This window comes from Pangasianodon hypophthalmus, chromosome 30 (genome assembly GCF_027358585.1).
Source record: "Pangasianodon hypophthalmus isolate fPanHyp1 chromosome 30, fPanHyp1.pri, whole genome shotgun sequence".
Taxonomy (NCBI): Eukaryota; Metazoa; Chordata; class Actinopteri; order Siluriformes; family Pangasiidae; genus Pangasianodon; species Pangasianodon hypophthalmus.
The window spans coordinates 12,591,099-12,617,723 of record NC_069739.1 but is presented as its reverse complement, the minus strand read 5'-3'; the positions used below and the strand labels follow the sequence as shown (position 1 = coordinate 12,617,723).

General features: G+C 39.6%; 1 protein-coding gene across 2 annotated transcripts; it reads right to left on the bottom strand.

Moving 5' to 3' along the window:
* Positions 1 to 5,829: 5,829 nt before the first annotated feature.
* Positions 5,830 to 25,666, bottom strand: LOC117595718 (histone-lysine N-methyltransferase PRDM9). 2 transcript variants are annotated; one of them, XM_053231883.1, is made up of 7 exons: positions 25,445 to 25,666; positions 20,855 to 20,942; positions 20,430 to 20,592; positions 19,081 to 19,352; positions 14,037 to 14,104; positions 13,684 to 13,874; positions 5,830 to 8,546 (listed from the first exon to the last, which is right to left on the bottom strand). In XM_053231883.1, exons 2-7 carry the CDS (start codon positions 20,921 to 20,923, stop codon positions 7,438 to 7,440), a joined length of 1,872 nt encoding a protein of 623 aa, XP_053087858.1. In that variant the 5' UTR covers positions 20,924 to 20,942; positions 25,445 to 25,666; the 3' UTR covers positions 5,830 to 7,437. The 2 variants fall into 2 exon arrangements, with proteins under 2 accessions (XP_053087858.1, XP_053087859.1); XM_053231884.1 differs by lacking the exon at positions 25,445 to 25,666 and adding an exon at positions 23,748 to 25,348.
* Between the last annotated feature and the right edge of the window lie 959 nt (positions 25,667 to 26,625).

Below are 26,625 nucleotides of genomic sequence, written 5' to 3'. Positions count from 1 at the left end.
GGCAAAAGTATTGCCTGTAAGAAAATATTAATCAGAATATAATGGACAGTAGTTTTATTTACAGGTTAGGGTACCACACTATTTGGCAACATAATCATGACAAATGACAAAAGCATATCTGGTGTCAGTGTAAATTTGATTTGGCCTGGAAAAGCCTGTTGGATGTCATTACAGCTGAATAATATACTTTGACATCTTTACTTTATGAAAACTGATATATTTTACCAAAACAACACTGAGATGTTTCTATTTAGGTTTAAGAAATGTAGTGATAAATGCATTCAGTCAGCCTAAAATTGTCTAAAAACTTGCTTAATAAGTGTGTTTTTCTCATGAGTTTTTGGATAGATACATACCATAGTAACTACTAATTACATTTCTGAAAAAGCCAAACCAAAAAAGTCACTGAGATGACATTTTCGATCATGTTGTGCAGCAATACCCCAACTTTAGTCCCAAATATGGTGACTGCAACAGAAAAATCACATGACATCATTTTCATAAATATCCTAATAGGACCTAGGGTTATAGGACATTTCTGCCTGAAAATAAATGCAGCAGAAGACTAATAAATCTGCGCTACAGCCTTTCTCCAGTGGAAATGATGGATGAAATCCTTCTCACAAGTGGTCACTGGAGATGCATTCATAATGCCAGGTGTGAACAGCTATGTGCTGTCTTCTTGTGACCAGATCAATCGAGGCGGATGTTAATACCAGTTGAGAAAAGGGCTTGAGAGTGATAAGTGGCTCATGAGTCAATTTCATTTGTCTAGTGAAGTCTGCATTTCCCAACCAACTATAAGCCTATTACAGACAAGTCTTACATACACACTGCATTCATATCGCTCATGCTGCAATACATTACATTTTCAAATACAGCAGGGGATAACAATAATGAGGGATATTCACACCATCGCAGGGTTTCTAAATGTACTCAGGGCAACAGTTTGTACACATATAGCCATAAAATCTATCTATCTATCAAAAGACAAACCACTTATAAATGTTCCAAATAAACCATTTTCATTTTACTCTATTTTGTGCAACAGTAGCTCTGCTTCATTGTCTCACAGTTCGGATTACGACCACACCAAGGGTTCCTCTAACCCATCTTATGTATCTTATGTTGTTCAAAATGCTAATTTTCAGGCACACATGCACAGGTAGATGTACTATAAAATATAGACACAGGACACCAACCAAGTCTGGATGTTTGCTTTAATTATTTATGCATTTAGGGACACTGAAGTGATTGTGAGCTGTATTTGCTGCCATTGTTCACTATCTCACCAGAAGTTATGAAAAGCTACTACTTATGCTTCCGCATTTGTAACACAGAACTGTGAAAACACGTCTATTAAATACAAATATGAATTCAGAGCAACACTGTTTACACTCTTTACAGTGTTTACATTTTCAGAATCACAAGCATTGGTTACATAAGTGCATTTAAAGCAGGGCCACATCAGCGTTTTTGTGAGCCCTTGAAGGGTGTAAATTAAAGCTATTTATTTTTACTGTGTAAGTCACCGTATTATTATTATTATCTCTTTTACAACATAAAACCAATAACCTAGGCTCTGAAACTACAGTAGACTTATAATATGACATTCATAGGAAAAAGGTATAACAGAAACTATTCAGCTGTATATATAATATCATTTAGCTCAGTAGCTGCGCTGTGATGACATTAATAAAATGTCTAGGACATTATCATAACAATTCCATATTTAACTCACCCATCATATAAATGAGATATCAAGTTCTGCTATTACTAACATGTTTTATTTGATTTTATTTTAGGGTAAAATAGGTTGAAAATTGCTTGTGCACTGAATGATTAAAACAACTTTTATTTGAGCGTGTCATCCTTCTGACCGTCTGCTAGCTGCACTGAGTCGTCACTCAGGTTCCACTATATTGAGACTATATTGTGTATACACACTATATTGTGTCTGTTCCCCGAGCTAAACAAAAATGTAGAAATACTCAGAAAGTTTGTTTCAGTAACCTAATTAACATAAAATGAGATTATACTGAATGCACAGTCAGCACCTTTGATCTGAAGCTAGGACTAAATATTAAAATAATTTGCAAACTTCTAAAATAAATAAATAAATCTCTTATATCTAAATCTCTCTTACATCTTATTGTTAATGAAACTATTAATGATCAGGAGTTAAATGTACTGTGTTTAATAGAAACGCGGATTAAACCTAATGAGTATGTAGCATTAAATGAAGCTAGTCCGGATACAGTTATATACATCAACCCCGTCTAACTGGAAAAGGAGGAGGTGTTCCAGTTATTTATAATGATAATCTAGACGTCACACAAAAACCTAGTCATAAATTCAGTGCGTGTTAAGTTCTTTACACTAACATAACATACGTAGCCACTAAAAATAAGTCTACCCAGGTGATTCCAGTAATTATTATTTACAGACCCCCAGGGCCATATTCGGAATTCCTATGTGAATTTGCGGATTTCATCTCTAACCTGGTTGTTTCTTTAGACAAAGCATTAATTGTTGGAGACTTTAATATTCATTTTGATAATCCAGAAGACCCTCTGAGAACAGCAGTTGTGTCCATTCTAGATTCTGTAGGGGTTAATCAGAATGTAATAGGACCCACCCATAGTGGTGGTCCCACTCTTGATTTAATACTAACATTCGGATTAAATATAGAAAATATAGTCTCATGTCCACAGTCTGTAGCTATCTCAGATCATTACCTCATCTCATTTAAAATGTGTCTTAATCATAATATATGCACCTTGCCACGTCACCGTGTCAAACGTACTTTCATGTCAACAACTGCACAGAGTTTTATCAGTAATCTCCAAGATTTATCAACCATGATTGGATCACCGTCTGATCCTGATTTGAGCTCCATCAGTGGACAGTGGATAGATTTTAACCAACCGGACTTCTTGCAAAAACTGTGATGAATTTATTGGTTGCACAATTGCACTATTTGTCCATATAGTACACAGTTATAGAAGGGATTTATTTATAATCGCACTATCTGTTGCACCCAGATGAGGATGGGTTCCCTTTTGAGCCTGGTTCCTCTCAAGGTTTCTTCCTCATATCATCTCAGGGAGTTTTTCCTCACCACCGTCGCCTCTGGCTTCTCATTAGGGATAAATTCACAGGGATAAATTCACATATTCACAATATATTTTTTTTGTGAATCCATTTATTTCTGTAAAGCTGCTTTGTGACAATATCCATTGTTAAAACCGCTATACAAATAAAATTGAATTGAATTAAATTAACTTGATCAGGGGACTGAATGCTTAGAGTCAACGTTCTGCAACTCGCTAGATAAGGTAGCTCCACTTAAACAAAAAATAATTAGGGAGAAAAAGCTAGCACCCTGGTATAGCGATCACACACGAACTTTAAAACAGACCACTCGAAAACTAGAACGTAAATGGCATCATACTAAATCGGTAGTATTTCAAACAGCATGGAAGGAGAGCCTTTTGAGCTATAAGAAAGCTCTTAGTGCTGCTAGATCAGTGTATCTCTCCACCCTAATTGAAGATAACAGAAATAATCCTAGATTCTTATTTAATACTGTAGCAAAATTAACTAGGAATAAGACCACAATAGAAACACGCACACAATCATTATATAGCAGCGATGACTTCATGAATTTTTTCAACCACAAAACTGAAAATATCAGGCTAGAAATTCAGACTATTAATTTAAAACCAGACAGTTTTATAACTAACCCTGTAGATGATAATATAATAATATCAGATCAACAATTACAACGCTTTAGTCCCCTTGAAGAGACTGAACTGATTTCACTAATTTCATCATCAAAATCATCAACCTGTATATTAGATCCCTTACCTATTTGTTTCCTCAAACAGATAATTCCTGAAACAATCAAACCTCTTTTAAAGATAATCAATTCTTCCCTTAGCATTGGCTATGTACCTAAATCATTTAAACTAGCAGTTATCAAGCCCTTGATTAAAAAAACCTGACCTTGACCCTGTCAGCTGTCTAACTATAGACCAATATCAAACCTCCCCTTTATTTCCAAGGTCCTAGAAAAGGTTGTAGCACAGCAGCTATGCTCATACTTACATAGGAATAACATTCATGAAATGTATCAGTCAGGATTTAGGCCTCATCATAGCACAGAGACAGCGCTGGTTAAAGTGGTAAATGACTTACTACTGGCCTCTGATCAGGGTTGTGTCTCCTTGCTGGTGCTGCTTGACCTTAGTGCAGCTTTTGATACCATTGATCATGCTATTCTCCTCAATAGACTGGAAAATGTAGTAGGCATTAAGGGAACAGCCCTTTCCTGGCTCAGGTCTTATTTGACTGATCGTTATCAGTTTGTAAATGTAAACGGTGACTTCTCTTCTCATGCTAAGGTAAAGTTTGGTGTTCCACAAGGCTCCGTTTTAGGCCCACTGCTCTTTTCTTTATATATGCTACCTCTGGGTAAAATTATCCGTAAACATGGTATTAGCTTCCACTGTTACGCTGATGACACACAGTTGTATGTTTCAGCAAAGCCAGATGACAGACACCAGCTTAATAAAGTTGAGGAATGTGTAAAAGACATTAGAAACTGGATGCTTATTAACTTTCTCTTACTTAATTCTGACAAGACAGAAGTACTTGTACTAGGACCACATGCAGTTAGAAGTAAGCTTTCTGATTACATAATAACTCTGGATGGCCTTCTGTTTCATCATGTGCAGCAGTAAAAGACCTTGGTGTGATTATCGACTCTAGTCTTTCTTTTGAAGCTCATGTAGATAATATTACTAGGATTGCTTTCTTTCATCTCAGAAATATTGCTAAAATAAGAAATATATTGTCACTACACGATGCAGAAAAATTAGTTCATGCTTTTGTTACCTCTAGGTTGGATTATTGTAATGCCTTACTGCCTGGATGTTCCAGTAGGAGCATAAACAAGCTCCAGTTAGTCCAGAATGCAGCAGCGAGAGTTCTTACTAGAATCAGAAGATATGACCACATCACCCCTATCTTATCCACACTGCATTGGCTCCCATTCAGATTTCGTATTGATTATAAAATACTACTACTGACCTATAAAGCACTAAATGGTCTCGCGCCACAGTACCTGAGTGAACTTCTAGTCTTCTATGATCTGCCACGCCTACTTCGATCAAAGGTGCAGGTTATTTGTTGGTACCTCGAATAGTGAAGGCTACAGCAGGGGGCAGAGCTTTCTATTACAAAGCCCCACAGTTATGGAACAGCCTTCCAGTTAGGATATAAACACACACACACACACACACACACACCGATCAGCCATAACATTAAATCCACCCGCCTAATATTGTGTAGGTTCCCCTTGTCTTGCCTGAGTCCATGCCTCGACGGGTCAGAGCTGTTTTGGTGACACAAGGGGAACTACACAATATTAGGCAGGTGATTTTAATGTTATGGCTGATCAGTGTGTGTGTGTGTGTGTGTGTGTGTGTGTGTGTGTGTGTGTGTGTGTGTAGGTGCCATGTTCTAAGTTGTTTAACACGTCTAGATGTAAATATCAGGAAATGAAAGCTGAAATTCTGGTCTATCGTCCAATATTCATCTTTTGATCTCAAACCCAAATGTCTTCAGTGTATAGCAAAAACAAAAGGTTTTGCTGTTCCAATACGTTCAGAAAGTACTGCATATATTTATCTATATTTATGCATCATGTTAGCCCTGTATAACCACTGGAACAAATAAGGACAAAGACAATTTACTACTCCAAATTACTTCCCAAACTTTCATTAAGACATACAATCATATAAAATACAATACAATACAATCATATAAAAAGAAACTTTTATTACTCTGTTTGCAATCAAAACAACATCAAAATGTTGGCTAGTGTAAACTTGAGTAAATGACCTTATATGGTATAGGCATTTCTTGTATGAGCTAAAACAAGTCATGGTATCCCACCACCTCTGCTTTATTCTTATGCTGCACTTGTTACTACAGTGACAATAATGTTGAATTAGAAATTTATGAATGCAAAGAATTTATGCATTTTATTTTATGGATACTTAAGTTCAAAAGCAAACATTAAAATAAGAATACTAAATCACTCTGTGAACAAAAAATGCTCTGCCTTCCACAGAATTTCAATATACAGTGGCTTCGAAAAGTTTTTAGCCCACTTGAGTTTTAACACACATTACTTTTTGGCCATCAAGCTACACACAATAAACCACAATTACAGCTTTGACAGCTATTACAGCTACTTTGCACAACTGGATTTGGGCAGTTTCTCTAATTATTCCTGGTAGATTCTCTCAAGCTTAATCAGCCTGGATAGGGAACATCTGTGGACTGCAATCTTCATGTCTCTCCACAGATGTTTTATGGGGTTCAAGTCTGGGCTTTGGCTGGGCCACTCAAGGACATTCAGAGACTTTTCCCTGAAGCCACTCCAGCATTGTCTTGGCTGTATGCTTTGGGTCGTTGTGATGCTGAAAGTTAAACGTCCACCCCAGTCTGAGGTTGTATGCACTCCACCATGAGGCTGCCACCACCATGCTTCACAGTAGGGATGATATTAACCATGCCTACTTTTGTCTGACATGCACTGTGAATTGTGGGACCTTATAAACGCAGGTGTGTGCCTTTCTAAATCATGTTCAATCAATTGAATCTGCCACAGGTAGACTCCAGTCAAGTTCTAGAGACATTTCAAAATAGTCAAAGCAAACAGAATGCATCTGAGCTTACAGTAGCTTGCTGTGAATGACCGAAAGAATAAAAAAAATAATAAAAATAATAAAAACAATTAAAAAGAAACATCTACATACATCATTTTAAGCCAACACAATAATCATACTTACTTTGACAAATTCACTTTGTATAATGGCTCAGTGTTAGTGCACTTGCAGGTCACAAAACTCCATAAAAGGTGAAGCTCACAGAGCTGAAATGATGAGTGAATGACTAAAAGTGTCTCAGAGGTAGAAGTGTTTTTGAACCAAGTCTATGCCATATTAATGAACTCAAACCATTCCCCATTCTTTGCAGAAAGTGAAGTTGCCCCACAAGTCCAGCTGAGAGGTGGTGTCAGATAATACTGGAGAGTTCAAAACATCTGCATAAATCATTTGACATACATGTCAAGTGGCTCATATCTTGTTTTAGGGAGAATAAAATTGCCGTTTTGGCATATTTTTCAGTGATAACTTGAACTAGTGTATGCTAATGCTAAATTGTGAAGCTCTTAAGCGTAAACGCTGGAAGGTCTGGTAATATAATCGAAGTAAATGTTGCTGGATGTTGTGATAGTGTAATAATGTGAAGATTAAAGCATTAAATTGCACAAGCTGGGTTTCCACACTGTGAACAATGATACTATGAGCAGGCTTCTTTACTGTGTGAATGCTCTGATGTCTTCGGAAAATACTCAGGCCATTAAAACTCTTTCCCTACTGTGAGCAGTGATACGGCTTTTCTAACGTGAATGCTCTGGTGTCGTTGAAGACCACGCTGCTGAATAAAACTCTTTCCACACTGTAAGCAATGATACGGCTTCTCACCTGTGTGAATGCTCTGGTGTCGTACAAGATCAATCTTTTGATTGAAACTCTTTCCACACTCTGAGCAGTGATACGGCTTCTCTCCTGTGTGATTGCGCAGGTGTAGTTGAAGACTTCGCTGCAGAGTAAAATTCTTTCCACACTGTGAGCAGAAATATGGTTTCACTCCAGTGTGAATGCGCTGGTGTGTCTGAAGATCAGCCTTTCGCTTAAAACTCTTTCCACACTGTGAGCAGTGATACGGCTTTTCTATTCTGTGAGTGCACTGATGTGTTTGGAGATTGCTCCATGTAGTAAAACTCTTCCCACACTGTGCGCATAGATATGGCTTCTCGCCTGTGTGAATACGCTGGTGTCTTTTAAGAGCACCGTTTTGAGAGAAATTCTTTCCACACTCTGAGCAGTGATATGGTTTCTCTCCTGTGTGAATGCGCTGGTGTTGTAGAAGAACAACGTTTTGATTAAAACTCTTCCCACACTGTAAGCAGTGATACGGCTTCTCTCCTGTGTGAATGCGCAGGTGTCGTTTAAGATAACACGTTCTGTTAAAACACTTTCCACAATGTGAGCATTGATACGGCTTCTCTCCTTTGTGATCGCGCTGGTGTCGTAGAAGATAACCCATTCTAATAAAACGCTTTCCACACTGTGAGCAGTGATACGGCTTCTCTGCTGTGGGATTGTGCTGGTGTCGCTGTAGAGCACTCTGATCAGCAAAGCTCTTTCCACAGTCTGAGCAGTGGTGAACTTCCTTCTGCATTTCTCTGGGAGACGTGTCTGAACTGAGAGTACCAGATGATGTTTGCTGACAACTGGAACCTTTTGTAGGTATCTGAATCTCATATTTAAACTCTCCTGATTTCTGCAGTCTCACATACTCCTCGTAGTGGCATCTCTTTATGTGTTTGTTGAGGTAAATTTGAGATGTATAGGAAAGTGTGCACAAGGAGCAGGAGAAGATTTGGAACCGAGCTTCAATTATTTCTGGAGAAGTCAAAGAAAAAATATCAGAAACTCAATATGAAATGCAACAAAATTATACAACTATTGCTGGGAACTAACCCAATGTAATGGAGTGATTAAAAAAAATTGGGGGTAAAGCAAATATTATTATTATTATTATTATTATTATTATTGTTGTTGTTATTATCAGCAGCAGCAAAATTACAAACACCACAAAACACTATTAATGTATATAACTCTGGTTCAGTGGATTCTTGATGACCACAGATGGTGCTAAGCCAAGTAGTCATGTTATATATCACAGCCAGTAATATTGTGTTCTAACAGCTGTCTACTAATCTTTTTCCAGTTTCTAAAGACTCAGTAATCTGTTATTCACAAAAGCATAGCATTGTATCTTATTCTTACTGACTACCAAGAGCACCTAGAGCTAAGGTAAGGCAGGCTCAGGTAGCACACCAAACTTACTGTGTGACCACACTTAATCATGAGAACTGTAATAAAGAGCAGAATCATCATCAAATACTATTCAGCAATCTTCAACTCTAGCTAAAGAAACAAGACACTGAGCCATTAACATCTGGTCAGCTGGTAGACAGGTTCTGTACCAAACACTGAGAAATCCAGTTTCAACAGAGGAGTCACCTTCTTTCTGTCATTATCATCTCGGGGAGTTTTTCCTTGCCACCGTCGCCACTGGCTTGCTCATTAGGGATAAATTCACAGTGATAAATTTAAATATTTACAATATATTTTTGTGAATCCATTTATTTCTGTAAAGCTGCTTTGTGACAATGTCCATTGTTAAAAGCGCTATACAAATAAAATTGAATTGAATTGAATTGAATTAAGCAAATATATAACTGGTCTGATGAATGTCATGGATATAAGTAGTCAAATTTAGTAAATTACAGGTGAGGCATAAGAGAGAGTGTCTAGTATCACAAATTACTGTGTTTAGCTGATTAGCTGCACACGAGCCAATGGCAACTGTATATAGCCTGCATTCACAAAGCTGCTGTATGCGGAATCACGTCCTGTAGTCCTTAGTCCATGTTCTGACTAAACAGCCATTGCCATAGTTGAAGGTGATTTGGATGTGTACTATACACTCAGTTTGCCGAGGTGTAATTTGACAAGGTCTCCTTCCTGAGTGTAATCTGTTACAAGAATTCTCTGTGAAGAGATATCAGCTATGGAAATTACTATCTGTACCATATGGGCACCAAAAGGAGAGGCTGGTTACAGCTATGAATTTTGTGTAGCATTTGGAAGATGAGATGAAAAAGAGTGGCATGAATCATGCTCTATATGTTTGTGAGGCTCAGGGTCACCAGCATGGATTTGACATGAAGACAGCAGTCTGTATATGCTGGTAAACAGAACTAATGAAGCCAGACTTTGCCTATCCAAATGATGACTGGGGCATTCTCCCTTACCTGAAGCAAGTCCCTGCCTTGAAAATGACTCTGCAAACAGACTGATCAGCCCAGGTAAGTAAGTAACTGCATGGAAGGAAGTGAAGTGGGAAATCACCCACTTCAGTCATGTCAGTAGGTGCCACACAAGATGAAGGAAACCTATAGAAGCTTTCCAGTCTTCTGGTCCTACATTATAAGAAAAATGCAGGGCTGCAATCCTTGTAAAAAATATTATCAAATCATTGCATGCTGGAGTTGAGATTACTCCAAACCAGAAGAACATTCAACCTCAGCATGACTGTGAGACCCCAGTCAACTTAAAAATTTCTATTTGCCGTTGGGGCTTTTCTGTAAATACAACTCATGGTAGCAGTGGCTAGATACAGATGCATCCAAAATGGTGAACAACGTCTCCCTCTGTCAACTGCAGATAACACGTTATGCAGCAGGTCACCCAGACGTGTCTCTAAAATCTTTTGTCAACATTATGTTAATTATTCATTGAAGAAAAATGCAAAATGACTGGTGCATTGCTTGGACTCTACTAACAAAGAGACCAGACCAGTGCAGCTCACTGTGGGCCCTGAGTGATCAGAGGCCAGCCTAGCCAAGGTCAAGTGCCATCTCCCCAGTCCCAGTGGAAGGGAGACACCCTTCTCCACACCCTACACCAATATCACTGAGAAGGCAGCACAAATGGAGAGTCCTGGATCCCAGGATCTTCCCTATGTGATGAGCCCATGCCAACCAACAAGCCTTCAACCAAGCATGCAGAACTCGATTTGTATATGGAGCAGCCAGAGCTCTTACTAAACCCAGATTTACACACATCATCTATATCTTATCCAAACTACATTGGCTCCCAGTATATAATTAATATAAAATATAATTTTGCACTGATTATAAAATACTACTGTTACGTGCAACAGCACGTCATTTTAATCAGTATTTGTGTGTTGTAATTCTCTTAAACATTGCAGGTTGCTCATTGGAGCACGTTGCCATCATTCACTGCCTCAACCAATCCAGGCCATGAAGAGGAGGAAGTACAATCCATAAAAGCTGCTCTGGAACTGGAACCGGAAGAGGAGAGTAGAGAGAGACGAAAGAGCTGAGAGCATGATAAACACAGAAGTTGTGAACATTTGTGTTGTCTGTAGTTGACTTACTGAGTCGTGTCCTGATTTGTTTGATTTGTTTGATTTGTTTGTGATTCCTCCCACAAGACCCAGCCTATGTATGCTGTCTGTTTTTCTTTTGTTTAACAGGGCTCGGACACATTAGGAAAACACATTAGGAAAGCAGCAAGTGCCAACCCATGTATTTATATTTAGTGAGGAAAGCCTAGTGTAGGTAGACATCTTTGGTTTGTTTTGTTTCTAGGTGAATGCGTGTAAATTTGAGAATAGGGAAGTTTGTTTTTGGTTACATTATGTTCTTTCCTTTAGCACCGCCATAGTCCAGCTCCTTTTTCTTTTCCTTATTATTAACACTCCGTGTAAACACTTTGTAAATATTTATCTTATGTCTGGCATGCTAATGTGTGTTTAAATGTAAAGCACTGGTGAACAAGAAAGCACAGTAAACTCTGTATACTAACCAGGTGGTTGTGGACTTATGTTTTCCCTCTGTTGGTATTAATCAGCCTAGCTGGCTCATCCACCCGCTCACTATAGGGTTAGTCACAAGTTACTGACCCTGACTCTTCGCTGGACTTATCGCAGGGTCATAACAACTACCGAAGACCTATATAAATGCACTGCAGGACCTGAGTGAACCTTTCGTCTTTTATGATCCGTGATGCCTGCTTCGATTAAAAACAAGCTCTTTATTGTTAAGCTCTTTATTAAGCACTGAATAATGAAGAAGGTGGAGGTTTTTCTTAAAAAGCCCCATAGTTGTGGAACTGCCTTCCAATTAGTGTTTGGGACACAGACACTGTCTTTAATCTAGGCAGAAAGTCTGTATAGTCAAGCCTTTTGTTAATAGTTTTTCTCTTTGGTAAAGGCACAGATCTGGAGGGTTTATGGGCATATGGGATATTTGGATGCTAACCCTTACCAGTTTGCATATCACTAAAACCTATCCACCTATAAACCTATCCATCTACAACCCTACACCTATGCGATATCTAGCCCTGGCTCAACTTGACAAGAAGGGAATTTTGAATGCTGTTCACTGACTTCAGATCAGTATTCAATACAATAATCCCGCAAAAACTGGTCACAATTAGATCCTGGATTTTCTGAATGAATGACCACAGACTGGATCGGATGCAACACCTCTAGCACCATCACACCCAGCACCTGCACAGCCCAAGGCTGCATGCTCATGACAACGTAACAGCATATAGGGACAATATTATTATATTGCACAAGCCTTGTCTTTACGCACTGTCCACTTACACCAGTATTACACAGACGTATTGCACAATAGTCAAGATAGTCAACCAGGGATTTATATGCTGCTGTGGTGATAAGGCTTTACTCATCACACACCAAATCCACTCACTGTGCTGCTGAGTGCTATACATACTGTATGTTCACATGTTGTATTTATTGTATTTTCCTCATTGTACAGATTCTTGCTTGGTGTCTAGTTATTGTCTTGTATTTTGTTGTCCATTTTGCACTGATACTTTTTCTTATATGGCACCGCACGTTGTCAAGGAAGTTCTATAATCATTTCTATAATCACTTCTATAAATACCTTGGAGAACTCCATTTCATTCTATTGTATACTTGTATATGGATAGAATGACAATAAAGCTCTCTAATCTCTCTCTAAATATAATCATTAATTAATTTTAAAAACTATTAACTTGTACATATTTATTGCGTTTCTTCTGTTATTCTGTCATTTACTGTCATTCTTCTTAAATAATCAAACTTTGTTGTTGTTAAGTGAAAATTTTCCTGAAAAACCATACAGACATTATCATGAAATGCTGCTTAAAGGTTCCCATTTTCACTCGTAGCAGCACTGCGTTTTAGTGGATTCTCATAGAGTCCAGTGAAATTCTGCTAAACAATGCCTTCAGCTATGATAAAAGCTTATTGCTTTATTACATGGCTACTGATGTACACTATAAACAGGTGCCTGATTTGGGAAAGCCACTGGTGTTTTGAAACATAGTTTACTTACTCAGTCATATAAAATAGAAGATAGAGAGCTTGCCAGAAAGGTCCAGTGGCCTCAGGTTCAAGAGTTGAATAAAGTTATGTTCAAATTGCTATTTGTTGTAATGTTTTGTGAATAAACAATGACTTCTTTTTCCATTTTTCAGCATTTTCTAGTGTTTCCAGGGCACAGTGGTATAGACATAAATACAAATACAGCAGTAAACAGATACAGCTAGTGGTATTGTGTTACCACTTAGTGTAAAAAAACAACAAAGCTGCTGCCCCGTGTTAGGAAGGTGTATTACTTTACACATCAGTCATTTCACTAGACCAGTGTAAGCTGTTGACCTTTTTAATAGGCATAGAAGCATCCAGTGAGCTTTGCATCATCTCTTGCAGTCAATAGTAATGAAAAAGGAAATAAGTTCTAGTTCAGTCGTTCTGTGTTCCTGCTGAGGAAAACCTTGAAGCACACAGCTTCCTTGATCTGAACTCAGTTCAAGAAGACAATAACCTAACATATTTGAGGTTTTAGGTATACAGAACTTTTTAATCATAAAATGATCAAAAGTTTTAAGACCTAAGTATTGTTGAATCACTACGTATGGACCTTACCATTTGCAGAGCACTTTTTATTCCAGAGCTGGTCAAACGTAGGGCCTAGATCTCTGGCATATTTCTCTTCATACCACACCAAGAGCTCCTGTCCTGGATTAATGGGTCGACAGCAACGGTACAGAATCTCCCCTCGATACTGATATGCCATAAGATTTTGCTCTCCATCATTACAAGCACAATTCACATACCTAAGAGTTTGAAGTAAAGTGGTAGAAAGGGGATCAAAGAAAAAATACCCAGATGTCAGAGATACAGACTGAGAGAAAGCAAGGAATGCATTCTTCCAACAAATAAGGAATTGGAAAGACTTAAAGACTAAATAAAGACCCAACAACTGATGTATTCCTCACCTCATCCAGTTAGCATGCATCTCTCTCTTGGCATCTATGTATTTTTCACACTGCCTACTCATATGTATCTGCAAAAAATGGCACATTTACTTTTTATTCATTAAATCATTCTATTCCATCAAAATAAACAAGCTATACAGGAACAAGAATAATCCATATACAAATATTCTTCTACTAAAAATGAAGGTAAATGAATCTTTTGCTGAAGACAGCGATACTAATGAGAAAGCCAATATAAAAAGAAAGAAAATCTTAAGGTTTTAATTCTATATGTATGTGACTAAAAGAACACGTGTTGCACGTGAATGGGGCTGGCAGAAATCCTGTTTTGCATAATTGTGATTTACTGCAGTTTTTGGATATCTATGCGCTAGGGCATTCTCTGTGCTTTCTCCAATCAAAGTTAAAGTTCAGCTGTATGGTGAACATAGCATGGAGCAAGATTAAGTTACCAGAGTCAGCTTCATTTATTCACACCTTACATCACATCTTCCTTAATAAACTAAACTGCCTTTTTAACTAGGCATTTTTCAATAGCCTAAGAGAGTAGCTTAAATGCTCCATGAGTAATTGGTCAATCTGTTTCTTTAGTGCATTAAAAAAATGCCATTTTCAGTATTCAATCATCAGGTTTAACAGTATACCTACTTCAGCTTAGGGATAGATACTGCACCAGGACATGAGCAAGATTCACCAGAGCTGAACCATTCAGAGGTTTAAATGACACATGCAGGACTTTAAGGACACATTATTTATTAGCCCACTGGGTAAGTAACAAGCTGTTTTTCCTGCAGTGTTGTTGGTGAGCTTGTCTTTACTGATGGCATCATGAACTCAGAAGTACACAGGGGCATTCTGAATGCAGACTTGCAGAAATCAGTGAAGTAATAACTCAAGCAACAATAGTGAATTTTTTTTAAGAAGATAATGATCCAAAGGATAGCAGCTACCTTTTGAAAGAATATTTTTACAGCATTCTACTACAAAATACTAAAGAATACTTCCCAGATGCCTGACCTAAACCCTATAGAACATCTATGGGATGCAAGAAAGCAGAAATTGTCAACTGTCAGTGCTCTAGTGTGGATGAACTGAAAGATTATTTGGTTGAAACTTGGAGGAAACTTCGACCACACCACCACAGAAACTGGCTGATTCCAGGCCCAGACACTGTCCAGAAGTTCTGTGAAACAAAGGATGACAAACTAAACACTAAAACACTGTAAATGTAATCTTTAATGAAGCCACTATTGAGTGTCCAAATACTTTTTGTCTAATTATAAACAGTATATCTATTACATTGATAGCTTTAAACATAATCTATTTGGGAAATGTTTTGCTTGAAAAGTGTGCTTGTGGTATCTTTCATTAAAATAAATGCCACATGGTATGACGTTGTTTTCTAATGCAGTAAAATTCATACATTTATAAGTCTGGCTTACGTGTCCAAATACTTTTGGGGGCCACTATACATATCCAATTAAAGCTTTTGTTTGGCACATTTCAACAGGAAGTAGTTTTTTTATGGCTTTTGAATCTATTTGTCCCCCAGCCAAATAAAAATTGACATGAAATCTGCTTGTCCCAGGAGAAATGTGTAAAAATTATTTGAATTAAATGATGATGAAACCTAAGGACACATTCAAAAACCTTGGGGTGACTTTGGTGTGGTTTATCATTTGATTTCCATAGATCTAACATGGACTAGCATATCTAGTCTATGCTTTTATAGCTTCTATATTGGAGTATTCCACATTGACTACAAAGTTAATTGTGGAAAAATCACTTCTCCGGGAAGATGAATGTGTCTTTAGGTTTCACTGAATAACCATCAAGCTCTATCTTTCAAATAAGATCAAAAAAAGGCAAAAACTTGTCTGTCTGAACTAACCAGTTTTTCAAGCCTGTCCATTAATCCTTTCTCACAGTACCGGTGGAATGGAAATCAACTTATCAGACCTGCTGGTGAGCAGGGAGATGGGAAAAGCGAGGGATGTGAGCCTCCTGCTGGGCAAACTCACACCTCTCCACAATAACACTGGTACAGAGATAAAACGGACAGCACAACTAAAGCTTTTTTGATGGTACAACACTGTACTGCCACAATAAATTTATAATATTGAAACCTAGTAGGCTAGGTAAAAAAAAAAATAATAATTAAAAAAAAAAAAAAAAAAAAAAAAGAAAGAAATACTTATGAAAAACTGCAAATTCTTAAAGCATTGAGTGTCTACTTTCATATGAGCTATTAACTGCTACTGTAGAGCATGAGTTCACAAATAATGCGGAACACCGGCATGCCCAAAACAGGTGGAAATTCCATTTTTTGGCCTCTGGTAAAAAAGAAATATCAGTTAAAATATCATGGTCAGTAGTGTCAAATGCTGCACTGAAAGTCCAACAGTACCAGAATAGAGATATATGATCCAGAAAGGCTGCTGCAAAAGCAGCTGCAGAAGCAAAATATCACGCATTTGAGGAGTTTGGAGAGGCCACGGGAAAAGACTTTTGTGTGGCCCCAAAAATGTTCTGGTAAACGATTCAGCACCTGCCCTGCCTTCGGGAGGCAGTTTTGGAGACCACTTCCAGGGTTGAAGTTACTATGGTGGTTAGAAATCTTCAGGCCGTAGGGGTGGATGAGATGTTGAAGGCACTGAACAGGGTTGGAGTTGTGTGATTAAAAGGCCTCTTTAATGTTGCATGGAGATATGTGGAGCAGTGCCTTTTGACTAGCAAACAGAAACTGTGAGGCCTATATTTAAAAAAGGGTGTGTTCCTATAGGGGAATCACACTCCTTAACATTCTAGGAATAGGCTATAATCAAGATTATGACTATGAGAGCAGACTCAAGTCTGATAGGTGAACCTAAGATTCAGGAATAACATTGCTGGTTCCACCCAGGCGGTGGCACAGTGGACCAGTTCTTTACTCGTGCACAACTTTGTGAAAAGTCAAGGGAGTATGCTAACCCAGTTTTGTGCATGTTTTGTGAATTTAGAGGCCTACGATCATGTGAGTCAACATTTGTTGTGGGCGGTACTGCCGGAGTATGAGGTATCTCAACTTTATGCAATGAGACTTGGAGGCTGCTGGATTGTAGCACCATTCTTTCCTGGGTGACAATAAACTCCACACTCACACTACTGAGAGGCAGGTTCAGTCTGTTCTTCTTCCCATACAAGGCAATGCCTCTTAAACTTCTGGGAAGACCCAGCCTCCTGCAATGCTACTGGCTGATCTTCCTTCCAAAGATCGGTTGTCAGTGGTTACCTCGTAGACCAGAAGAGTCCACAGGATGTGTGGGAGTATGTCATGGCAATATAGCCAAGCCTTAAATTTGTCTGGCAGTCCTGACCTGTCCACAGCAGTCAGCCATTCTGGTAGTTCTTTTCCCTCTGAATTGACTGGTGCTGTGTCTTTGACTGTTGAATATTTTCCTCATGCTCTTAACAGGCTTTTCTGGCATAGTTGGAATCAGTGTGCTCGCCATGGTGAAACTGAACTTGACCAGTTTATGAGCTGCTCCAGACCTTGAAGTATCCATCTGTATCCTGGCACAGATGTTTTGTTACTATCAGATTGTTCATAAATGGTCTGATTGGTGGTCAGTGCACACCAGACCTGATCAATGGGCTCTGTAATTCTGTCATGTTCATTGCAAAGGAAAAAGGATGACTGAGACTCTGCTTCCAGTTATAATCCCCTTTTGAAACACTTTGACCCTTTAATTCTGAGGAACTTCCACAGTCTGTGCAGGAGATTGGAATTCCTCTTGTATACCTTCAAGTCAAGTCAAGTCAAGTGGAGTTTACTGTCATTTCAGCCATATACAAGTACATAGTGAAACCTTAGTGTACACCTTAGTACACCATAGTGTACCTTGTATGGTACACCACTCTGTCTGGGTGCTTAACTAATTCTTGCATACATCCTGGATTTCCTTCCAGCTAAGATCTGCCTCATCAAATGAAATCTTAGGTGCTAGACGCTCTATACAGGTCCTACACTTCACTAGGTCCTGTTCCACAGCTGTATCTGTGTAGGTGTTGTGCAATTGCTGGTCAATCTCCACTTTTGAGCACTCCAAGTGGCCATAATCGATTCGTCCAAGAAGCCTTCCCCTCATCAGCCACTATCTTCAGCACCTGGTGCCAGCGATAACACCACTCTCCCAAGGCCTTTAGGCAGCAGCTTAGTAAGTGCTCCGTTGTGCTTCTCCCATTGGAAAGAGGGGATGTCAGTGACTCTGCCTTCCCCAGCTACAGAAGATTGATGACGTTGGCAGGACATCATAGACTGACTGGATAAGGAACTTTTTGCGTTGAGGTTCAGCCACAGGTCACCCCACCTGTCCTCCACCTGTTCCCATCTTGTCCATCTGCCCTGTTGCTGCATGCTCTCTGTTACAATGCTGGTTAAACTACTGGGAAAACACAATCATCTGCAAAGGTACTGGCTGAACTTCCTTTGAAGGCTCACAACAATTGTCAGAAAGATCCAGTTATGATGCCACTCAAGTGATGCCGTTCTTAGCACTGCTTTAACGTTTAATCTTAATTCTGTCATGTTCATCTCCCTGTGATTGGCATTTATCAACACAGAAGCATGAAGAAAATCAACAGCACCAAAATTCTGGCTTTGTTTAGTAAGGTTAATCTAGCCCATTTACCACAGAGCAGTGGCGGATCTGCCTTTTGAGTGTAAAGTTAACAGTAAACAATCACATTTCTTAAATTAAAAAATCTTTTAGGCAAAATTTTAGGCACAGTCCTCACATCAAACCCACATATTCAGTTTCCTGCAGTTCATTTAAGCAAATCAGTCAGTAAATTTCTGTCTAGGTTTTAAGTGCTAGTAAGTTTAAAGCAGCTGAAAGTGTGTTTAAAGTGTCTCCACACATCAGTGGTAACAAGAAACTGGTACTGATTTGAATTAACATTTATCCTGTAGCATTCTGTGAACTGTCGAGAGAAAAATGTAGAAGGCAACATTATCATATTATTATAAATGTTTAATATTTATAGTAAATGAATAATATCTTACCACCCAAGAGTATCCACTGTTCATAGCTTCCTCTCTGTCTACTAGCTCTCCCTGGTAGGGTCCGAAATGTGCACCAACTGGAACAGTCTCCCCTTTATTAAACACTCCCAGGCCTGCATCAGGAATACTGGACTTCTGAATCTCTAGTCCAGGAGGAAGAGTTTGTCTGGCTCGGTCAGTGACCCCCATGGGAACAGCAGTATCAGGGATGAAGAGCGCCGGACCGTGGACCTCACACTTTTTAAAGAAGAAGGACTGGCAAACTTCGCAATCTGGAAAGAGAGAAAAAAAATTCCCCTTTTTAACCTGCTGTAAAGGGAATGGGCGGGGCTAACCTGCTGTAAAGGGAACGGGCGGGGCTAACCCGCTGTAAAGGGAACGGGCGGGGCTAACCTGCTGTAAAGGGAACGGGCGGGGCTAACCCGCTGTAAAGGGAACGGGCGGGGCTAACCCGCTGTAAAGGGAACGGGCGGGGCTAACCCGCTGTAAAGGGAACGGGCGGGGCTAACCTGCTGTAAAGGGAACGGGCGGGGCTAACCTGCTGTAAAGGGAATGGGCGGGGCTAACCTGCTGTAAAGGGAATGGGCGGGGCTAACCTGCTGTAAAGAGAACGGGCGGGGCTAACCTGCTGTAAAGGGAACGGGCGGGGCTAACCTGCTGTAAAGGGAACGGGCGGGGCTAACCTGCTGTAAAGGGAACGGGCGGGGCTAACCTGCTGTAAAGGGAACGGGCGGGGCTAACCTGCTGTAAAGGGAACGGGCGGGGCTAACCTGCTGTAAAGGGAATGGGCGGGGCTAACCTGCTGTAAAGGGAATGGGCGGGGCTAACCTGCTGTAAAGGGAACGGGCGGGGCTAACCCGCTGTAAAGGGAATGGGCGGGGCTAACCTGCTGTAAAGGGAATGGGCGGGACTAACCTGCTGTAAAGGGAATGGGCGGGGCTAACCTGCTGTAAAGGGAATGGGCGGGGCTAACCTGCTGTAAAGGGAATGGGCGGGGCTAACCTGCTGTAAAGGGAATGGGCGGGGCTAACCTGCTGTAAAGAGAATGGGCGGGGCTAACCTGCTGTAAAGAGAATGGGCGGGGCTAACCTGGGTGACCAGGAGGACTGGGGACTAAGTAGAAACTTTAAAACTTTTACAAGGTTTACAAACTCTCTTAAATTCTTAGTGGCTGCTCCACTTTTCCCCAGCCGAGAGACCAAATATAAAGCTGCCAGTTCACACTTTACCAAAAACTAAACTGCTGAATAAATAATCAGAGACAGAGACTCAGACCCAAGTGACTCCCTTTTGGACTTTTAGTGCACTACAGGGAGAATAATCAGTGAGAAAGTGCCCTGAGGTCTTACAGAGGAAGTCTTTATCATCAGCTTCTTCCTCTTTAATGGAGATAAATTCAGGTGTGCTGGTAAGGCCGTTTCCATGGTTACTGATGCTCAGCTCCAGGGTCTCCTCTTTCATCACACTGCCTTCTTTCCCTCCATTAGTCTCTGTTTTCATGGCCTCAGACAGCTAAAGATCAAACAACAACGACACTTATTCAGCAAACAACATCCACATTGTTTATAAAGCTGTTTATACCAGTATAGACTCTAGTTTGTTAATATGAAATCAGTTTTAAATTTTTAACTCCTCAGTAAATATCATTAAGCTACGAGTGATTAGCAAGACAGCTTGCAGGCTATCAGTGAATTAAGGCAGTAAAAGACAGAAAACTGGTCAAACTTTAACATTACGTTATTGATTTCTCACACAAATCATCATTAAGCTTTACCTGTGAGCGAGCAGAATCAGGAGCCGAAGACTTCCTGGAAGAGTGCTGTCTGTCTCCAGCTGAACTCATAGTGTTTTACTGCCTTGACCTACAAAAAGATCATCTATACATGACAATGGACCATAATGGGTAACTTTTTTCATCAGACGAGGAATTTTCTATTTCTATACGAGATGTATTTCTTACATGAACATTTAGAAATTACGGTATGAAGTTCATTTTGTGTTTTTTTACTGTTAAATTGAGAAAACAATACGTTTGCTAGTAAATGGATTATCGAGGGGTTAATGTAAGTAACGTGTTCAGTAACATTGAGAGGGTAAAAATGGGACTGTCCTGCTTATACTGAGGCGTGACGTACAGTCCCTGTGTCACAGAAACGATAAGGTCCAATCACGTTTCATCTTTAACAGAGATGGTCCAGTTTATTGTGCACAGCGTAATCTGATGCAGGAACACTGTCTGTGTTTAAATGTAAAGTCTGTATGAATTCATTCCGAGTGAAGATTCCCAATTAACTGTTTATGTGTACCCTAAACTGAACAGTCTGTAAACGATGTTTATTTATATACATGTTATATAATACAAATCAAAGATATCCACGTACCGGGAGCAAGATTTAGTGCCAACAAGTTTTAAATTATTTTATTCTTAGTGAAACATCATCAAAATATGATTATTAACCAGACAGTGAGAAGAAGAGTTTATGACTGAAATGAAGTTGCTCAGGATTTAATATTTACCCAAGATTTGGGAACAAGGATGCTCTGGTGGTTTAAAAATAGTATAAAATTCAGCCATTATCCATCAGTCTATGCCTTTACTCATCTCAAGCCTGGATTTAGGGGGTGCTGGGCTGGGCTACATCCCTCCAAATTTTTCCTACACCCCCAACACTCGCCTCAAGGACCCGATTATCTAGTACATTAATAAATCGAGTTGGCTGCTGCCTCATTTCATTCGGCCTGCATGAACTTGTAAAAATAATGATGAAACAGCCCACAGGATCTACTACTCTACATTTCACACCATAGAGTAGTATGAATGTACATCGCTAATGTACAAGAGCTCACATCTCACAGTGCTGAAATGATGCTTAAGATCAACGCCTATCTGTTGTGTTTTATGTAAGTCACACTCAGGTCTAAAAACAATTCAGCAATACGTGACATAAGGAATTACTTTCAGTGTGAAGAGGACATATTGATCAATCCATGTGAAATCATTGGCCCCCTGACGAACATTCTCAGATTTGCTTCATACTTTCTAGAAATAATGTCACTATTCCCAATCCCACTATTCCCCTTAGACAGCAGCCACGGTGTTCTGGCATCTCCTCCTGTGTCTGTCTTTTTGTGTATTTTTTGTCAATAGCGATCCGGACAACTGTCCTGGATAATCAGTGCCCTGAGTTTTTAAACTCAGTCCGCAGATTTATTAGCGCTGTTCCTGAAGTGCGTTCCCGTGGCTCTCCAAGCTGCGTGAAAAAGGAAAAGACGGAGAGACAAGTACGCTGGAGCACTGGTCAGATTTAGGAAGAAAGGCCTGCAATCTCCGCTCCTGGGAATATTCCTGTCTTATGTGCACTCAATTTATAACAAGCTCAACAAACGCAAATTCCTCGCAAGCACAAAAAAGAACTTTTTACTGACTTCAGTTTACTGCTTCATGGAGACGATGTGATTCCTGATGCTATAGTGGAATTCCCAGGATTTCAACTATACATAGCGGATCGAGTCCCTGATCTTTGCAATAAGAACAAAGGAGGAGGTGCTTCTATATTAATCAAGGCTGGTGCAAAGACATATCAGTCATATCAAAAATATGCCCTGTCAATATGGAAGTAATTCTTCTCCCTTTCTACTCACACCATGAATTTACATCCATTATACTGCCTGAAATTTATATTCCCCCACTGGCCAATGCTTACCAGACACAACGAGAATTAGTAGACATGGTCAAAGAGATTGAAAAAGCACACCCTCATTTTGTCGTGACTCTAAAGGGTGACTTTATAACTTTAAGTGTGGATCTCCCCTCATTCCAGCAGCGCATTAAATGTACCACCAGAGAGGGAAAAACTTTGGACCACTGCTATAGTCGTACGAGTAATGTATACCATGACACTGCCTGTGTCCCTCTTGGACTGTCTGATCACGCTACGATCCAACTCATTCCTGCATAGAGACAGAAAGGGAAGGTAGTGATGTCTGGAAAAAAAGCCATAAAGACATGGACTACGGAAGCGACTGAAGACCTACAACACTGCCTCAGTGCAACAGACTGGGACGTGTTTAAATCAAGTTCCCACAGTATGGATGAGTACACAATCACACTGTCAGGAAAACTGTATTCCCACTAAAACCATCACCTGCTTCTCCAACAACAAATGTTGGTTGAATGTGGAGCTCAGACAGCAAGAAAAAAAGAAGAGGCTTTTAGGACAGGAGAGAAGGAGGAATTCAAGAAGGCAAAACTCAAGTTTGAGAAAGCTATCAAAGTAGCCAAACAGCAAAAGCTGAATCAACAACTTTCTGCTAACGATTCCTCCTCAGTCTGGAAGCATCTTCAGACCATCACAATGATATAAAGAAAACCCCCCTGTACTAATGACCCCCCACCTTCTAAACCAGTTAAACGACTTCTACTGCAGATTTGAGAGACAGATGGCCCATCAGTGCCTATCACCTACTCAGCCGGTCCTCTGTCCCAGTCCTCCCACCCCCATTCATCATCACAGAACAAGAAAGGAGAAGACAATTCAAAAAACTAAATGTAAAGAGAGCTGCTGGCCCTGGAACCCTCAAACACTGTGCTGATCAGCTGTGCACCACCTTTACGTTCCAAAAACAACGATAACTGGCCTTATCGATTACAGACCAGTAGCCCTCACCTCTGTTATCATGAAGACCTTTGAAAGACCGGTGATGTCATTTCTCAAATCCAGTGCTCAGGATCTTCTGGATCCACTGCAGTTTGTCTACAGAAGCAACAGATCTGTAGATGATGCAGTTAATATTGGGCTTCACTTCATATTAAAGCACCTAGACTCTCTGAACACTTATGCCAGGATCCTCTTTGTAGATCTCTGGTCGGCCTTCAATACCATCGTCCCTGAGCTCCTACAAGAGAAACTCATTGCTTTGCAAGTACCTGGCTCCATCTGTACGTGAATCACAAACCTCCTTTCTGACAGGAAGCAGTTTGTGAGAATCGGTCAGAACATTACTGAACCCCCGTCACTCAGCACTGTAGCACCACGAGGTTGTGTTCTCTCACCACAGAGATGCAAATCGACTTCAGGAAACACACATCCCCCCATCCTTACTAACTCTTCAGTGAGCACTGTCACTTCGTTCAAGTTTCTGGGAACTACGATCACACGGGATCTCAAATGGGAGATCCATACATCATCCATCAATAAAAAAGCTCAGCAAAGGATGTATTTGTTACAGCAGGTGGCAAAGTTTCATCTGCCCCAGGCTATACTGGTGCAATTCTACACTGCCACTATAGAACGCATCCTTACGCCAGTCATCACCATCTGGTTTGGTGAAGCCTCCTCCAGAGAAAAGAGGAAGCTGCAATGCCCTATCAGGACTGCTGAGAAAATCAACAGCTGCAGTCTGTCACTACCTGAAGAGCTGGACATCGCCAGGAAGAAGAGGCGAGCGGGAAAAATCATCAGTGACACACCTCACCCTGCTAATCACCTATTCCCAAAACTACCATCTGGAAAGCGATTCCATTCCAATTCCGCTCCCCGATTCCACTCCGATTCCACTCCCCGATTCTGCTTCCCCACAGTCGGTGCGTCCCAGTAAGAATGTTAAAGTGGACAGTAAACACTAATAAACACCATGTAGTGCACTTAAACAGGACAGTAAACACTAATAAACACCATGTAGTGCACTTAAACAGGACAGTAAACACTAATAAACACCATGTAGTGCACTTAAACAGACAGTAAACACTAATAAACACCATGTAGTGCACTTAAACAGACAGTAAACACTAATAAACACCATGTAGTGCACTTAAACAGGACAGTAAACACTAATAAACACCATGTAGTGCACTTAAACAGGACAGTAAACACTAATAAACACCATGTAGTGCACTTAAACAGGACAGTAAACACTAATAAACACCATGTAGTGCACTTAAACAGGACAGTAAACACTAATAAACACCATGTAGTGCACTTAAACAGGACAGTAAACACTAATAAACACCATGTAGTGCACTTAAACAGACAGTAAACACTAATAAACACCATGTAGTGCACTTAAACAGGACAGTAAACACTAATAAACACCATGTAGTGCACTTAAACAGACAGTAAACACTAATAAACACCATGTAGTGCACTTAAACAGACAGTAAACACTAATAAACACCATGCAGTGCACTTAAACAGGACAGTAAACACTAATAAACACCATGTAGTGCACTTAAACAGACAGTAAACACTAATAAACACCATGTAGTGCACTTAAACAGACAGTAAACACTAATAAACACCATGCAGTGCACTTAAACAGTAGAGATGTATTTGGGATTCTGCCACACAGCTTCAGTTAAACTTACCTCAGGGTTTAAAGCAGAAAGGAGTTTTAAATCCTCACAGTAACGCGCTTTTCATTTCAGATCAAATTTAAGTGTAAGTGTAAACTCTATTAGAAATATTTTAATGCGGTTAGTTCGGGCAGGTAAACAGATGCTCAGGAGAGAAAAGCTTTTCTTCTTCAGTGTTTGCTGGAGGTTGGAGACGCCGCTAGCGGGCGCGTTACCGCCGCCACCTGGACTGGAGTGGAGTTTCAGCGTGGAATAGAATGTGCTGTAGTGCGCGGAGATTTGGCTCCTGTGATAAAGAGAAAAACTCTGTAATGACGCGTTTTCCAAATTAAATACACGTGACAAATTTAAACTACTTTTTTTTAACAACATGCCCAACACTAATGTACAGCTTTTGGAGATCCTGTTCATGAAGCAGCGGTTATAAAACCGATTAATTTTACAAAGTGTGTGTTAGAGAAGCTGTAGCTCTGATGCAGGACATCACACGAGTCCTTCTATCACCGAGTAATTTAATACGTAAACATTCAATACATAAACATTTAATACATAAACATTTAATGTATTAACATATTTAAAAAAAAAAAAAAAAAAAAGGGAGCTCTATAAGATTTGATAACAGGAGGCAGTTAAATGTAATGACTGCTGTAATGTAACTGCAGCCTGAGCATTAGCAGTGGAAGGAGTGTGATGTGGATAATGTGGGTCTGTAACAGACTTAATCACAAACTCATAACACATAAAAAGATTTATATTCAGGATTAGATTTTAAAAATCAACAGTAAAATGCTCCAGAGAATATTTACATAATGGATCACTCGGTTTTCCACAGATTATTACCTGTAATACCGAGAAAAGATTAAAGAGCAGCTTTATTTACATTAGCATAAACATTAGCATTAGCAAAATTACACAAGATCAGAAAATGTAACTGTAATTTCATGTAAAAATATCTTTAGAAGAAGATAACAAATAATCCAGTAAAAAAATTAGCTAAAGCTAACTTAAACATACACTCACCGGCCACTTTATTAGGAACACCTGTTCATAAACGTTAGCATGGAAGCTAACTTTAAAAATTTCACTTGTGTTAAGATTTCATTTTATTCGTTTCTTAATCAGTTTGTGTGCGTTTTTTTTCCCCTAATATTTTCTTTTTTTCTCTTTTTGTCTAGTTTTGTATTTTGACTTTT

Excerpts from the sequence above, each read along its gene's own strand:
- LOC117595718 (XM_053231883.1), bottom strand. The coding sequence starts at position 20,923 with ATGAGTTCAGCTGGAGACAGACAGCACTCTTCCAGGAAGTCTTCGGCT. Across the intron at positions 20,593-20,854 it reads CTGATTCTGCTCGCTCACAG|CTGTCTGAGGCCATGAAAAC; the intron begins GTAAAGCTTAAT and ends TTTGATCTTTAG. Across the intron at positions 19,353-20,429 it reads TGATGATAAAGACTTCCTCT|ATTGCGAAGTTTGCCAGTCC; the intron begins GTAAGACCTCAG and ends CTCTCTTTCCAG.